General features: G+C 26.6%; 1 protein-coding gene across 2 annotated transcripts in view; it reads right to left on the bottom strand.

The window, feature by feature from the left end:
- LOC111680505 (homeotic protein ocelliless) overlaps positions 1-14,739 on the bottom strand; it is a 32,963-nt gene extending 18,224 nt beyond the window's left edge. Inside the window, exons 1-2 of one of the 2 annotated variants that reach the window (XM_046946793.1) lie at positions 14,436-14,739; positions 870-1,099 (exon numbers count right to left, since the gene is read on the bottom strand). In XM_046946793.1, coding sequence (XP_046802749.1) covers positions 870-1,038 — 169 coding nt within the window. In that variant the 5' untranslated portion in view covers positions 1,039-1,099; positions 14,436-14,739. Of the gene's footprint in view, positions 1-860; positions 1,100-14,435 lie in introns of both variants that reach the window. The other variant, XM_046946792.1, reaches the window with a different exon arrangement.
- Positions 14,740-15,079: the final 340 nt, after the last annotated feature.

Here is a 15,079-nt window from a genome sequence, read left to right as displayed (position 1 = left end):
TCCTAAAAAGTACAAAAACTTTCAATTTTTAGTTAATTATAAAATAATTAAGAAGAAAACGTTACTTTAATATATTAAGACTTTTAAAAAGCTTGATCTAGGAGAAAAAGCTCAAAAAAGTCTGTTTTAATGTACGAAAAGTACCAACGAAAAAGTACTAAAGTTACAAAAACATTTTTGTTAAAAGATTTGCTTTTAACAAGTTGATTTCTTAAGATTACTTTGAAGCTGGAAGTAAAATGTACCGAAAAAGTATTAAAGCTTTTTTCAAAAGCTTTTTCTTTCACATAAAACGTACTAAAGTTGAGTTAAAAGATTTTGTTAGCATTTACTTTGACAAACTGGAATTTTAAAATTGTTTAAAAATATTAGAAAGACTTTCAAACAGCTTTAAATGAAGCCTAAAGCTTCCTTAAAAAGCTTTTTTGGTCTAATTACTAAAGTCTACGTAGTTTTTGTAAAATTTCTGGAAAAATATTTATAAAAAATTAAAAAAATTTTGCAATTAAATTTAAGATTGATATAACTAATATTTCAGACTAAATTTGGACTTAAAAAAATCTTTGTAAATGTTTTTAAAATAACTAAAGTCTTTGTTAGTATCTAAGTGCCGTTCCATGATGAATTCGCTGACTCGTTTATGGCTTACGCAAACCTGTTTAAGTCCTAAGTATGACCGTGTGATTGTTGTCAAGTTTTTGTATGAAAAACACGTATCAGCTGATACGTTAAGTCAACGGAACGTAGTAACCAACTAAGCTTTATGAATTTGGAAAAATGAACACTAACACTTTCACCACATTTGAATTTTTTTAAAATAGTTATTTGTTTTTTTTAACCAAAATTGGTGCGATATTTACCCCACATACCTTGGGAGAACCCGACGGCCTCTAGGCCATGGGGTAAACCAAAGGGTCCCAATGACGGCATCGGCATACCAGGCGGCAAAGGTCCATGTGGTCCATGATGAGGATGAGGACCACCATAACTGTGTGGATGGGGTCCCAAATCTCCCGATTTAAGAAAACCGGCAGCCATTAAGGCTTCTGTTGAGTGAAGAGCCACTGTGAAGCCGTTTACACAAAGGTAAACAAAAAAACTGTAAAGCAAAAAAGAAAAACATTAATTAATTATTATAAATTAAAATTATAAACATAATTATTTATAAAATGCAAAATGAAAATAAAAAAGAATGGCGTACGTTTTTTTCCAAGGTTTGAGAGAGTGTTACAAAAAAGGGTTGGTTGTTGGTTGGGTTTTGGTGGCAAAAACTGAATCACAATATTTAGAGTTTATTTTCCAGACAGATGCGTTATTAATTTATGTGTCAAGGCAAGCGTGTAATTTAGGGTCTGTATTTCAATTTTTTACACAATTCTTGTTGCACACGAACACACACGAACGAACGAACTTTATATTCCAAGGCAGGGTGAGTGATAAGTGATAATTATTATTTGCAAAAATGTACGTAGTATCTTTAATTCAACTATTTATTTTATTTTTTTTGTTCGCGCTTATCTTTTGGTTACTGTTGGATGGTATGATATGCGGTAGACCAATGATGATTTGTAAATGACTGTCTAAATAACTGTGGCAGAGCGTTAAATGACAAATAACCTAAGGGTACCTACTTGCCTGACAATGCTAGGTGTGGACATTTTAAAGAGTATCTCTTTGTGTTTGAGTGAAAGAGCAAAAGGATAATTGAAGAGAGTTTCTTTTTAAAAAATTTATATGGAATATTATTAGCAGGAGGATATAGATGATTTTAATCCCTAGCACCAGGATTTGCCATTAAACTGGGTACTTATTGTGTGTGTTTGTTAAAGAACCTTCTATTGTGTGAGTGTGTGCAGAAACTATTGTAGACAATATGTGAACTTTTTACTATTGATAATTGTTATTGTTGTTGTCTAAATGTAGACTAATTTGTCTGCAGTTCTAGTTTAGGTCATATGTATGTACATGTGTGTGTTCGTTTAAGCCTGGTTTTAAATCTCCCTAGATTTAAAACCCTCCTGTTGTTGTTGTTGTTTTTGTTGCTGCCACCCTGGCTTTAGTCTATTTGTGGTCTAAGCATAATAAAAATTATTTAAATCTCTTTCTTTCATTTGTTTTAGCTTAGATCAAACATTTTCAACCGAAAGTACATATTTTCAAAACTAAACAAAAAATAAAAAATTTTCAAATTTTTAATTTGTTTTTGACAAATTTTTCTTTTCTTTAACAAACGTTTGGTTTATAGATTCCAAAATTTCTAAACGAAATCCTGTGGTGTAATCATGTCACAGACAATCATCAAGAAATTTTTAACACTCTATTTATTAAAAACTAAAAGCAAGGCATTTCTATGACAAAGCATTACAAATAAAACATTGTTTTCTTAAATCATTTTCCGGACCTTAAAGCACGTTCAAGTACAAGAGATATAAGTCTCTTTAACACATCTCCCTCAAAAACATTACTTGCTATTTCCGGTTAAACAAACAAAATAAAATCAAAACTGGACTCAAGCTGTCATGTGTTTCGAAAAAAACAAAACAACAAAAAATAACAAACATTACATTAATGATCATCATGCAATATTTGTTGTGTTTATTTTTGGAAATATTTCTAATTTAGTTTATTTGTGCACCCGCACTTACTTACATTAACGTTAGAAAAATATTTCAATAATTCAAAGTCATATTTTGAAATCATCTCTTAATGATTTATTTAAAATTGTGTATTATTTCAATACACGCTTAGCAATTACGGTCAAAATAATATTTGGATGTTTTTTTCCCTTCTTTATTTTATGAGCCATTAGTACTTACGGTAGCTGCTTATGCCTTGAGTCATATTTGAATTGTGGGAATTTTTGTGAAAACTACTACTACTGTTTTGATTTGTTTCAAACAATTACTGGGTTTTAATGGTTTTATTTCAATAACAAATGTTTAGGAAAAAAAATGTATAGAGTATTATCTACTGGTATTATAAAATTAATAGAACTCTTTTCAATTAAGGCATCGTTTCATCGTTTTAAACAAATATACAAAACTTTCAAATTGATTAAGAGCTCTTCCTCTCTTTTGCTGTATTGCGGTCACACCTAAAGCTTACAAATATATAAAATACAAACAAAACTAGACATGAAGTTATTCGTCTAATTCCACAGAGATTTGGTTTAAATCAAAATTCAAATTTAAATCAAAATACTAAACCGAGTAGTCATATATCTTCATCTGTTAAGAACTGATGTAAATAAATATTTCGAACTCTTCTAAGAAACGTAGACAGAAAGCTCTCACTTTCTTACTTCATTGCGTTTACACGGACGAAAGTTTACAAATGTCATTTATCTTAATTCGTTGAGATATGATTTAAGCAACAGAAAGCTCTTCTGTGTCACACTTACAAATTTATAGAATGCAAATAAAGCCAGACCGAAAAACTATTTATCTAATTTCACAAAGATCTGTTTTAAATCACAATTAAGACCCTAATCAAAGAGAGAAAGCTTTCACTCTCACTTTAGCTTTATTGTGTATGCAAAAGCCAAAACTAAAAGATCTGATTAAAAGTTTACCATGTAACAAACACCTAAACAGAGGCACTCGTGCTTTATTGCATTCACATTTACAAAAGCTTATTATTTTTAATACAGAGAGAACTGATTTAAATAGATTCCAAATTTTGAAATGAATTAAAACTTTTTGTAGCTTTCTATTGTTTTAAAGATAAAAATGTTTTGCAGAATAATGGTATCTGAATTGTTTAAAAAGCTCTTTAAAAAAAAAACTTTTTAACAAATATAAGTAAAATTTCTTACTGATATGTTTAAAAATGATTAAGAGAGTACTCTAGATTCTAATCCCTAATCTTGTTGGTAGCAGTAATGAGCCCTCTCTCTAGTGCTTTATAGCGTTCACACGTACTAAAAGCTCACAACAAGTTTTAATACGTTTACCATTAAAGTCATTTTAATTTAAAAGAAACATTACGATCATTTGTTCTATTTAAAGCTTAACAAAGCTAAGAAAAGTGTAATTATGACAAGTGATCTGTGAGCTTAAGAAAAAGCTTTCAAATTTGCTTGATGATACAATGTAAACCAAAACAAACTTTAGCAAACTTAGTTCATTACGTTTGTTATTAGGAGGGACTTTACGAAACAGCTTTTTTGAGAACTTTACGAAACAGCAGCAAAGAGAGAGATATCATCTAAGATTAGTTGCTTTTTAGAGAAAATTTGGAGAAAAGTTTTGAATAATGTGTTGTTAAAAATGATACCAAATATTTGTTAAGTTTTGAGAGTAAGATTGGAAGCAAATATTAACAAATATTCGAAAATGCCTTCACACCTAGAAAAGCTCTCTTAGGCGCAAAAGAACAAACACAATAGTTCTATAATATTTCAATATTTTTAAATAAATTCAAAATTTTACCAATTTTTATAATTTTGTATTAAAACAAACTTTCTTAAATGAAATTCTATTAGATACAAATATGTGAGTTACAACACTTTAGCTTATAGGCAAAAATATATGAAAGAAAATTCTTGCTTTTATTGCTGTTAGTAGAAAAACAAGAGAGATCTTGTTTACGATAAATGGCAGCTAAAATTGACTGATTAAAAATTGCTACCACTTGCTGTGCCGTTTGACTACAAGCCAACACTTTTAAACACAGTTTAAGGCAGTAATATAGGAACAGTATTTAAAAAAAAGAAAACTATAGTTTTATAAAAAAAATTTAAACACACTGTAGTAATTAAAAATTTTCCGCTAAAATGCTTCACCAACAAATTAAGACATCTAACTAGTTTTGTTTATTTATTTTTTTGTTTTCAGAAAATTGTTAAGAAAAACTAGTTAAACTTATGACTTTAATAAACTCATATTTAATTATGTTATTTTTGATATTTTAATTACATTTCAAATATGTTAATTAAAATGTTTAAAAACATGTATTAAAAAATAATATTCATATTTTAACGTTAACTCAACAATGTCACCCACTGTTAAAGCAGGTTAGGAAAAAATGTTATTAGTCATTAAAAATATATTCATAAATAAATAAGAAAAAGTGCTGGTTTAAGACATTTAAACTGCTAGTTTTTGCTACATCTTACACTTTGTAAGTAGCAGCCAAAAGCTTATCATTTAATATTTACAATTTTGCTGGAATATTATCTAGATAGACATCTATGCATATCTTTTACTTCTGTTTGCCTGTGCTGCCAAAGTTAATAAACACTTTGTAATAAGCAACCAGTTTCTCTTTTCATTTTTGTTTGTTTGTGTTGTTGGGAAAAAAAGCTACTGTAAAAAATTTATGCTAAAATGCATAAAACCATAAGCAGCAGCATATTCCTCTGACAGTTTTTCTTTATTTCGTTTGTTGCTTTTGAAAATGGAAAAGTTTGTTTTTTTATTTTTTGGCCACATGGGTTCTCAAAGGGGAACAGGAACAACACTTTCGATAAGGCTAACCGTTTTATACAGCCCCAAACTTAACTTTGGAAAGCTTTCCACATAAATAATTGATCGTATTTTTAAGCTTTCTTAAGCTATTTTTACACTATCACAACTTATTACCAAAATATCATTATTCTTATATCAATTAAGTGATCTCTTTATTAGGCAATGTTAAAGAGAGCTAAAAGAGCTTTTTTGTTTCCTATATATAGTACGTGTGAGCATAAGTGCTCTTAGCCAATCACTGCTCTAATTGATCACGATCATTTAACATTGTAGGACATTTTTGATAATGTTCGCGTGATCTACAATCTAGAGAATGTTTTCTCTTAGGCTACTCTTTATTTGATCACTATACATATGCCTTTAGGTTTTCTGCTCAGCTAATATGAGGATCAATGTCTAAATCACTTTTACCTTAATTAAGTCTTTAGAAATCGTGTTTCAAAGATTAAAGTAAATATTTTAAATCACGAAGATTTCTTAGTCTTTTAAAGGATCTTCTACGTGATTAATAAATCATCATCAAAAAATGGCAAAAGAGTGAGAGAAGATTATTATTGATCGTGGAGAGATTCAAAAGAGTAAAATTACATGAAATTATAAGCAGAAGGAATACATGAAGAATAGTTTTGCAAAATTGATCTTAAATTTCATCAAAAATCGCTCATTTTTAGATCTTCTGATTTCTCAAAAAAAAACCGTTTGTATACAAAATATACAAGTCTTCTTTAGGATTAATAACTCATCAAACATAACAAAAGAGAGAAAGAGATCAGCTTTGATATTAGAAAAGTGATTCAAAGGAGTAATGGAACTCTAATCACAATATATATTTAGTGATCTAAAATTGTTTGCAAAATTTTAAGCTGGAATAAAATCCATTTCTTGCTTATGCCTTTTTGAGATCATTGTAAAATTACAGAAAGTTTTATTTGTCCAAAGTGTTCTCGAGATCATTGTTGTTCAAATCCTTTTTCATATTTTAATCTAGAGTTACAAAATCTTTAACTTTCGCCTCTTTAAGATCTTCGTAAAGGTGCAGGAAAAATAGTTTCTTGGCAAAACTGCAAGATAGAAAGTTTTGCAGAAGTGATCTTGAGGTTTAACAAAGATCACTTATGCTCTGATCTTAGCATATTTTAAGCTAGTGCTACAAAATCTCTACATTTTGCCTCTTTACAATCTTTGGAAAGCTGCAGGAAAAATAGTTTATTTACAAGATAGTTTTGCAGAAGTGATCTTGAGGTTTAAGAATGATTTTTTTAATTTCTCAAAACATCGCTTGCACATTTTAATCTAGAGCTACAAATCCCTACATTTTGTCTCTTTAAGATCTTTGCAAGGCTAACAGAAAGATAGTTTTTGTGGAAATATACTTGAGGTTTAACATAGATCAATTTTGTTTAGATCTTTTCATTTCATTACAAAATTTGTAACTTTTGCCTCTTTAAGATCTTGGCAAAGCTGCAGGAATGATCGTTTTCATAAGAGATCTAGAGATTTATCAAAAGATCGTTTAGATAAATTTAGGCTCATTGAAAGTCTACTCATTATTAAAAGTATTTTGGACTTTTGATTAAAGAGTTTTAGAGAGAGATATTTAGAAGAGTGATCTTGTGATACTTGTAGAATATTTAAGACATGATGTAGATCACTTACAAGCTTTACAACACTAAAATCAGCATAACTTTGAGTATTGATCTTGTGAGTATGAAATCTTGTGAGATCATTTAAAACTCTTTCTATTTTACCATCTAAGGATCCATTATGAACCACTGAAATCAATTCATTTTATTATAGAGAGTAATACACATTTGAGAACTTTACAAAGCAGCAAAAAGCAGACGATCTTGTTCCAAAGAAAGATCTTGCACGAAATAACAAGTTAAAAGCTTTTTAAAGAAACTATCGAGAGTTATGTTAAAGCTTTAAGTGTTGTCTTGGAACTCAAAGGAATAAGAAAAGTTTTGGAACATCACGATTTTATATTGTTTTTTGTTTTTACTGTTTATTTGCAATAAATATTACAATGATGATTTTTTTAGCATTTAACAGTATGTAGTAAATAGTTTGATGGCAATGTTTTCAAAAAGCGTTTGTTGCATGGTTTCTCTCTTTGCAACTGCAACTTTTTCTTGCATGCTTGAGTGCATTTTGCTTTAGGTAAACGTGTGGATTTGCGTGGAAATTTGTTGCGCCATTTGTGAAGTTGCATATAATATAATAATTTTACATTTTTATTTAACTCTTAAGTTTGTTCGTTACATGTTTGTTATGGTGTTAAATGCATTTTGACAAGTGGAAGTAGTGGATTTGTCTTTTTGTTATTTGAAAGAAGCAAAAAAATAACATTTGAAAAATTATGCATTAGAGTTAGTTGCAAATGCATCATAAACAAACAAACAAAACATCATGATGTTCAACTACAACGTTGCGTTGTTGTCATGTTACGCATGCGTGGCTGTCAACATCAGCTTTTTTTTTAGCTAAAATATTTTCATTTTTAGCTGTTTATTTAGCAACTGTAAACTTGTTTGTGTGTTTGTTGATGAATCTGTTTAAAATCTATTTTGAAGTTTAATTAAGTTTTGTGCCAAAAACTTAAAAAAGTGTGAAAATTTGACAAGTTTAATACTGTTTAGAGTAGACAAATAAAAATTTACACTGTGAAAAAAAACTGAATTGCAAAATGGCCTAGAATTACTTTAGTTTTATAAGTTTTAATCATATTTAATTTTATTTTATTATTTTTTTTTTTTTTTGTAAAATTTTATGGCTTAAACCGGGTTTTTTTTTGCTGTGTTCATAATCACAGATTTTAATTGAAATTTCAATTTGTTTATTTTAATTAGATTTCTTATAAATCAAAATGCAATTATCATGACGGGAGTTGTGTGTTGTATGTTGTTGTTGTTGGTGTGTGTATGTGTTTTTGTAATTATAAATCCAAGATAGAAACATCACATTTATAAACTTGTCATCTATGAAATTAAAGCTTTCCTCAATGGATTTCTAATTTTAATGGTTTTAAATAAAAAAAAAATAATAATAATAATAAAAAAACTTGTATGCTGTACCATACAAGATCAATTAAGTTGCCGTCAACAGTTAAAGATTTTTTTCATAAAAAAATGTATGTTTTTTTAAGGAACACTAACAAAATTTGTTTAATCTAAATTCTTGATAATTCTATTTGGTTTTCAATTGTTTCAAAAGTGAGTGACATTACGTCATGTTATTTCACTTACTGGTTCCCCCTTTTTTTTCTCCACCAAAAATAATTTTTCATTAAGTCTGGTTTGTTTATAAATCTTGATTTCATTTCTTAACGCTCACACCTGAATGATCATTATTTCTATTTAAATAGCTTTGTCAACTACATACAAACTGAGTCTGGAAAAAAAAGAGGTGCGTCCTTTTATCTTTGAAAACAAATAAAAAAACAACATACAACTCCTCCAACCTTGTATTCATACAAAACAAATGAAATTTCAATTCAATCTTTTAGTTTTTTTTCTCTTTACATTAATAACAATAGCAATTCATATTGAAAACCCAACTTAATGTTGATGTTATTGTAATATCTGTCTCGAAATATCTGGGTTTAAGAAAAAAAAAACACAAACAACAAACAGGAATAAAAATCATTCATGAATACATGATCAAACTCACAAGAAATCATTTGCCAGTAAATACATACATATCTCTTCAAAAAAAAGAAACCTGTACATTTTCAACTGAGGAATTGAAGAAACAACCAAAACAACTACAACCAACATACCAACAACTGTCAATTTGCTAGTTATTAAGTCTTAAAGTTGGTTTTACTATTTGCCTATATTTTCCTGGTCTCCAAAATACTTACAAAAAAAAACTAAACTTATCAATGGTGGTTTGACTCTGGTTTCTTAAGCGGATGTAAGCTTTAAAAGTTTTATACCATTTTTTTATATGAATGAATTTTTATAAAGTTTTTTTTTTAAGATTTTTTTTTATTTCAAGAAATTGAAATTTGTCAAAAATGGTAAGACATCTATGAATGAGTGTTTTTTTCGTCAACATTTTTTTTGCTGTTTATTTTAATTTTATTAAAAGTGTAGGTGTTTACATTTATTAACGAAAGTGTAGCCTGAAGTTATTGATCTTAATATTTTTTATAACCAAAAGTTTTATTAAAAAAACACAGTAATTTTTAAAGATATAATAAGAAATCTATATTGTTTCAATTATCAACAAAGTTTCTGATATTTTGTATGTAAAATTTTTTCCATTTTATTTACTTTTTATCTACACTACTCATTACCTTGTTGATTACTAGGTAATGAGTAATTCCAAAAGCTTTATAAATACCATAAATTTTAACTTGTAATCGTATAAACTTAAAAATATCTCAATAAAATAGAAATTTTGTCTAAAATTAAGTTAAAAATTAGTACTAAGTAATACAAATATCTAAAAGCTTTATAAACACACACGCTTTTATATAAAATTATGCTTTAAACTTCAAGCTTTTAACTTAAAAAACTTACAACTTACAAGAAACTTTTAATGCAGCCTTCAAAACTTCTCTTTAAAAAAGAAAATTAAATGAAAACAGATTTCATATTTTTAACTTTTATTAGAATAAAAGTTAAATTTTAAAGAATTAAAAAGCTTTAAAATCTTTAACTTTGTTTTCTTAGAATTAGTTAAAACTTTAAAGTTTTCAAAAATTCTTTATAATTTCTTTAATCTTTCAAAAAAATAACTTACAACAACTTAAAAAATACTATTTTTTAAGTTTTAGATTTCGACAGTTCTAGTAGAAAGTTTTTTTGACACTATTTGGATCGCCCTGCCTTTCGTCCTTTAATCTAATAAACTTAATGTTTTAAAGCCCTGATCAGCAAAGAGCTTTGTTAAGAGCTTTCTTGCACTCTTAATTTCACAAAAACGATAAAAACCAGTAAGAGAACCTATTTTTTACTCTCTGTCGATGAATGCTTTAAAGCTTTTACTTTTAAGCTTATACACTAAATGTTGTTAAGCTTTTTTATTTAATTTATAAAGTTAGAAAATTAAAGCTTCAAAGCTTTTTTAAATTATTTAAAGTTATTGACCAAACTTTTTTACTTTAAGTCAGAAATTTTAAGTTTTGAACATTTTAACTAAACTTTTACTTGGTTAGAGCTAAAGCTTTTTAAATAAGAAGTTACACTTTTAGGATCTTATTCAAAAACTTTTATTAAAGCTTTATAAATGAAATTTTCATAAAAAATGTATTCTATAAACCTTTGAAAAATGTTTATGAATAAAGCAAATAGCTAATAAATTTAATGTTTTGAAGCTTTTATGTATAAATTATAAAGTAGGGAAATAAAGCTTAAAAGCTTTTTCAAATAGTTATTGACCAAACTTTAAAGCTTTGAAGTAGAAATTTAAAGTTTTTGTGGCAGCTAAACCTCTTCAAACAAACAGATTAAATGTTTAATTTATGAACTATTTTAAAGTTTAGAAACTTTTTCTTCAAACTTAAAGCTTTAAACTTTTAAAGGTTTTAAAACAAAAAACTGTTTTAAAGGAACTAAAAATTTAGCAAATTTAAAAAAAAATGTTAATAATTTTTGTCGTTTTTTATAAAAGTGTTAAAATTACATTAAGTTTAAAATTTTTTAAAAATAAACATCTGTCTGCTACAAAACAAACAACAACCTCGAAATTATTTATAACGTTTTTTATGCGAAAAAAAAAACAAATTAACAAAATTCCATAAATTCATAAACCACATTTATTTAAACAAAATACCTATAAAGCGTTTAAATTTATAAAAAAAAGAAGACAAATTTTTATAGATTCCCAGCAGACAATAATTTTTATGACTTTTATTTTTGCATTTTTAATAAATCTTTGTTCAGGAGCGTAAGAAAACAAAAAAATCAACACAAAAATATTATTAATTTATTTTTATAAAAATTATGAAATAATAAGCTAATTAAATATTCCTTAAAGAAAAAAACAACAACAACAAACAGCAAACCTAACGTATCATTAATATAACAGATGAAGAAAAAAAGCGAAAAAAGCGAAAAAAACGAAAAAATTCATTTCCATATGCAGTGTATGAGATACACATATCTCATCGATATTTGTATTATTTGTTCTCCTATAACCAGTCATCATTTTTCAATGTTTAGCCAGCAGTTTAGATTTAAAAAAAAAAGAAAACTTGTTTTCTGGCCAACACAAAATCTATACAAAATAAATGAAAAAATCTTTATTTATTTAGTATTTTTCTGTGCTACACACGGTGTGTGTAAGCTTGTTTAAGAGTTTTGTATCTTTTAGGAAACCCCTTTTATTTTGAAATAAACAAACTACATATGAACATAAGATAGATAAATATAAAATGTATCTAGTTTGTTACTGTTTTACACAGAATTCAATTCTGTTGAAATAATTTCTAAAATATTCAATATGTAAATGTGCTTCTGATTAATAATCGTCCGTAGTAATAATAATAATAACTTGGGCAGCAACATCATTATAATTTATTACTCTCCATTAGAGCTGCTTTAGTTATAGTTATAGTTGTTGCTGCTCAGCAACCAATACATAAACACATTGAACCCCGTAGATTTAAAGTTTTATTTTCTCCAAAACTATAATTTGTTTAAGGCTACGTATTCTACTTTAATTTGTAAGAAAACTAAAATTATGGAAATGTTCGAAATGTGTGAATAATGTGTGTCGGTTATCTTTTGATAATTCTTTACTAAAGCCTTAATAACTAGTAACTAACTTTGTTTTTTATTTTTTCTTTGGTTTAATTTGTTTAAAATATTAATTTCTTATATTAATAATAATGTCGTCGTGAGTGAACCTTTTTTTTTTTGTTTTTTCTTTCCCCCCACATGAAAAATTTCTCTTAATCAAGGTTATCGGTAAAATGTCTTAGTGGTTATTGGATTTTTAGACATGTTTATTATAAATTTTATATTTTGTTTTCAGTTTTATTTATTTTCCTACGTTTTAGGTTTTATTTTATGTAAGAATTATTTCCTGTTAATAATTTGTAGCTTTTCACACGGTGTTTTTTTCTTTATTTTTTTATAATTTTAATTGACCTAATTTAGCAGTTTGTTATTAATTTTTATTATTTGTTTGTTATTTTTATATTTATGGTAATTGTTATTCACATATATATTTAAATAATAATTTAAATTGTTAACTTGTCACTTTAGATTAGAAATTGCATTAGTTTTTAGGTTTATTTCAAATACTTAGTCATACTAAAAGCTATAGCCGAAGATAACCCAGTAAATAATATAGACATTTCTGAAGAATTCTTTAGAATTTTTAAGCAAAACTTAAAAAGTTAATTAAACATAAAACTGGAACAAAATAATTAAACTCTTTATAATCATAAATCTATGTGATTTTTATTCAACAATACTACTAGAATTGATATAGAACTGAACTAGAACTGAACTAGAACTGAACTAGAACTGAACTAGAACTGAACAAGATCTGAACTAGAACTGAACTAGAACTGAACTAGAACTGAACTAGAACTGAACTAGAACTGAACTAGAACTGAACTAGAACTGAAATAGAACTGAACTAGAACTAAACTAGAACAGAACTGAACTAGAACTGAGCTAATACTAAACAGAACTAGATCTAAACTAAAAATTAACTGCACTCATTATTAAGGTACTTAAAAGTAATGCAGATGGTATGAAGTTCTTTTATAAAAGTTATTCAACAAATTTAAAATGTTTTGAAATTTCAATTAATTATTCAATTAAATATTTTCTAACTTGTTTGCAATGCGGTTTCCATTAAGATATTTCTTTTAAAATATTTGTAAAGAAGAGTCTTCCTGTCATAACTAGCAAGCTTACTTGTCATTTACTTGTCATCGTGAACTTTCAATTATTGTGACCAAGTAGCGTAAGTGTTAAGTTTTACTTTATGATAAACATTTTATTAATTAAATAAATTCTTAAAAAAAGATAATTAATTTTAATAAATGCTAGAGAGATTTATTTATGTAAATATATATATTTATTTTAATTATCTTTCAACAAATTTTCCCTTTTGTTGAAATTAGCTTTGAGAAAAAAGCTATTGAAAAATGTGCCTGAAAGATTGAAAGATTTACTTATCAAACATACTTATCAAAGAAATCTAAGTGACATTGAAATAAAATGAAAGCCCGCTTTGAATGTACCAATTCTTATATTTTTAATAGTATCAAAAACGATTCGACTTTGAACTTGTATAATAAACTTTAAAAATCTAATTTTCTTCCAAATGTTTGGGGTTATTTAAAAATTTGTATTAAAACTTTATAAAAATCTGTTTTAAAAACCTTTGAGAAGTTATAATGAATAAAGATAGATAGTCCTTTCTATTATTAAGATGTAAGCAAACCTAAATGCTTCAAAAGCTTAAAGCTGTTTTTAAATGCAAGCTTTTTCTTAGTGCAAGTTAAAGTTTGAATTGAAAATTATTAGAACAAAAGCTTGCGACTTTTAAATTTTAGTAATTTCCTGATAAATTGCGATCAGCCGACAAAAATATTTTAAAGGCGCCCTATTCTCCAGCGGCTTAACAACAAAAAGAAGTGATAGATTACCCAGGTAATAGCAGTTATGTTTAATTAAGCTTGAATTATTAAAATCGACTGCAATTTTTAACAAATTGCATAAAAAGTTAACACATTATTTACATTTGCATTAAGAAAATACTGTTTGAAGAATTTTTTAATAAACCGCTATTATCTCTCCAATAGTTAAGTAATCAATTATATTAAAAACTTTTTGTTTTTGTTATAAACAATGACAATTGCTTATTACAGCCTGTTTAAAATTTATGGTTAAAAATTGCAAATATAAAAAAGTTTAAAAAGCCATAAATCTTTTTTTGCGTTTTTTGTTGTTGTTGATCTTGTTTATCATTTTAATTCTCCCATTAATAAATACTTACCGAATAAATTAAAAAGCACGTTTAACTTTAAACACGCTAACAAACAGCAAAATTGTTTGCTGGGTTAGGTTGTATAGAATAATAAGCAACGTAGCGTGTTATAAAAATGAATAATATTCCAAAAAGAGGTGGCTGCCTTTGCGGGATTTAATTTGATTTAATTTTTATAAAACAAATTCTATAATTTGCATTAAATTAGCACGCAAAAAGCACTAATTGTTTTAATTTTTTTTTTCATATATTCAAAGGTTTGGTAGTTAAAAACACTAAATTTTAAAATTTGTTTACTATTTTTTAAAACTTTGAGAACTTTTAAAGAATTTTCTTAAAGAAATTATTTATTTTTTAAACACTTTTTTAAAAAATGATTAAGAATTTTATATTATTTTGTTTTGTTTATTTAAAAAGCTTTTGTTTTAATTAAGGTTTGTTTTTATTTTAAGCTTTTGTTGCTGTTACTTTGTTTTATTTCCACGTGTTTATTTGTTTTTATAAACGATTTAACGGTTTATTTGCCAAAATATTATTTTTTATTGAAATGTAATTAAAACTCAAACGGAAATTGTTGTAAAACTGTTTACACACACACACGCACAACAAATGTATTTATAATAAAACCGTATTATTTTGATATTAAATAGAAC

Source organism: Lucilia cuprina, chromosome 3 (genome assembly GCF_022045245.1).
Source record: "Lucilia cuprina isolate Lc7/37 chromosome 3, ASM2204524v1, whole genome shotgun sequence".
NCBI classification, from domain to species: Eukaryota; Metazoa; Arthropoda; class Insecta; order Diptera; family Calliphoridae; genus Lucilia; species Lucilia cuprina.
Note: the sequence above shows the minus strand (reverse complement) of the source record. Positions and strands in the feature narration are given on the sequence as shown.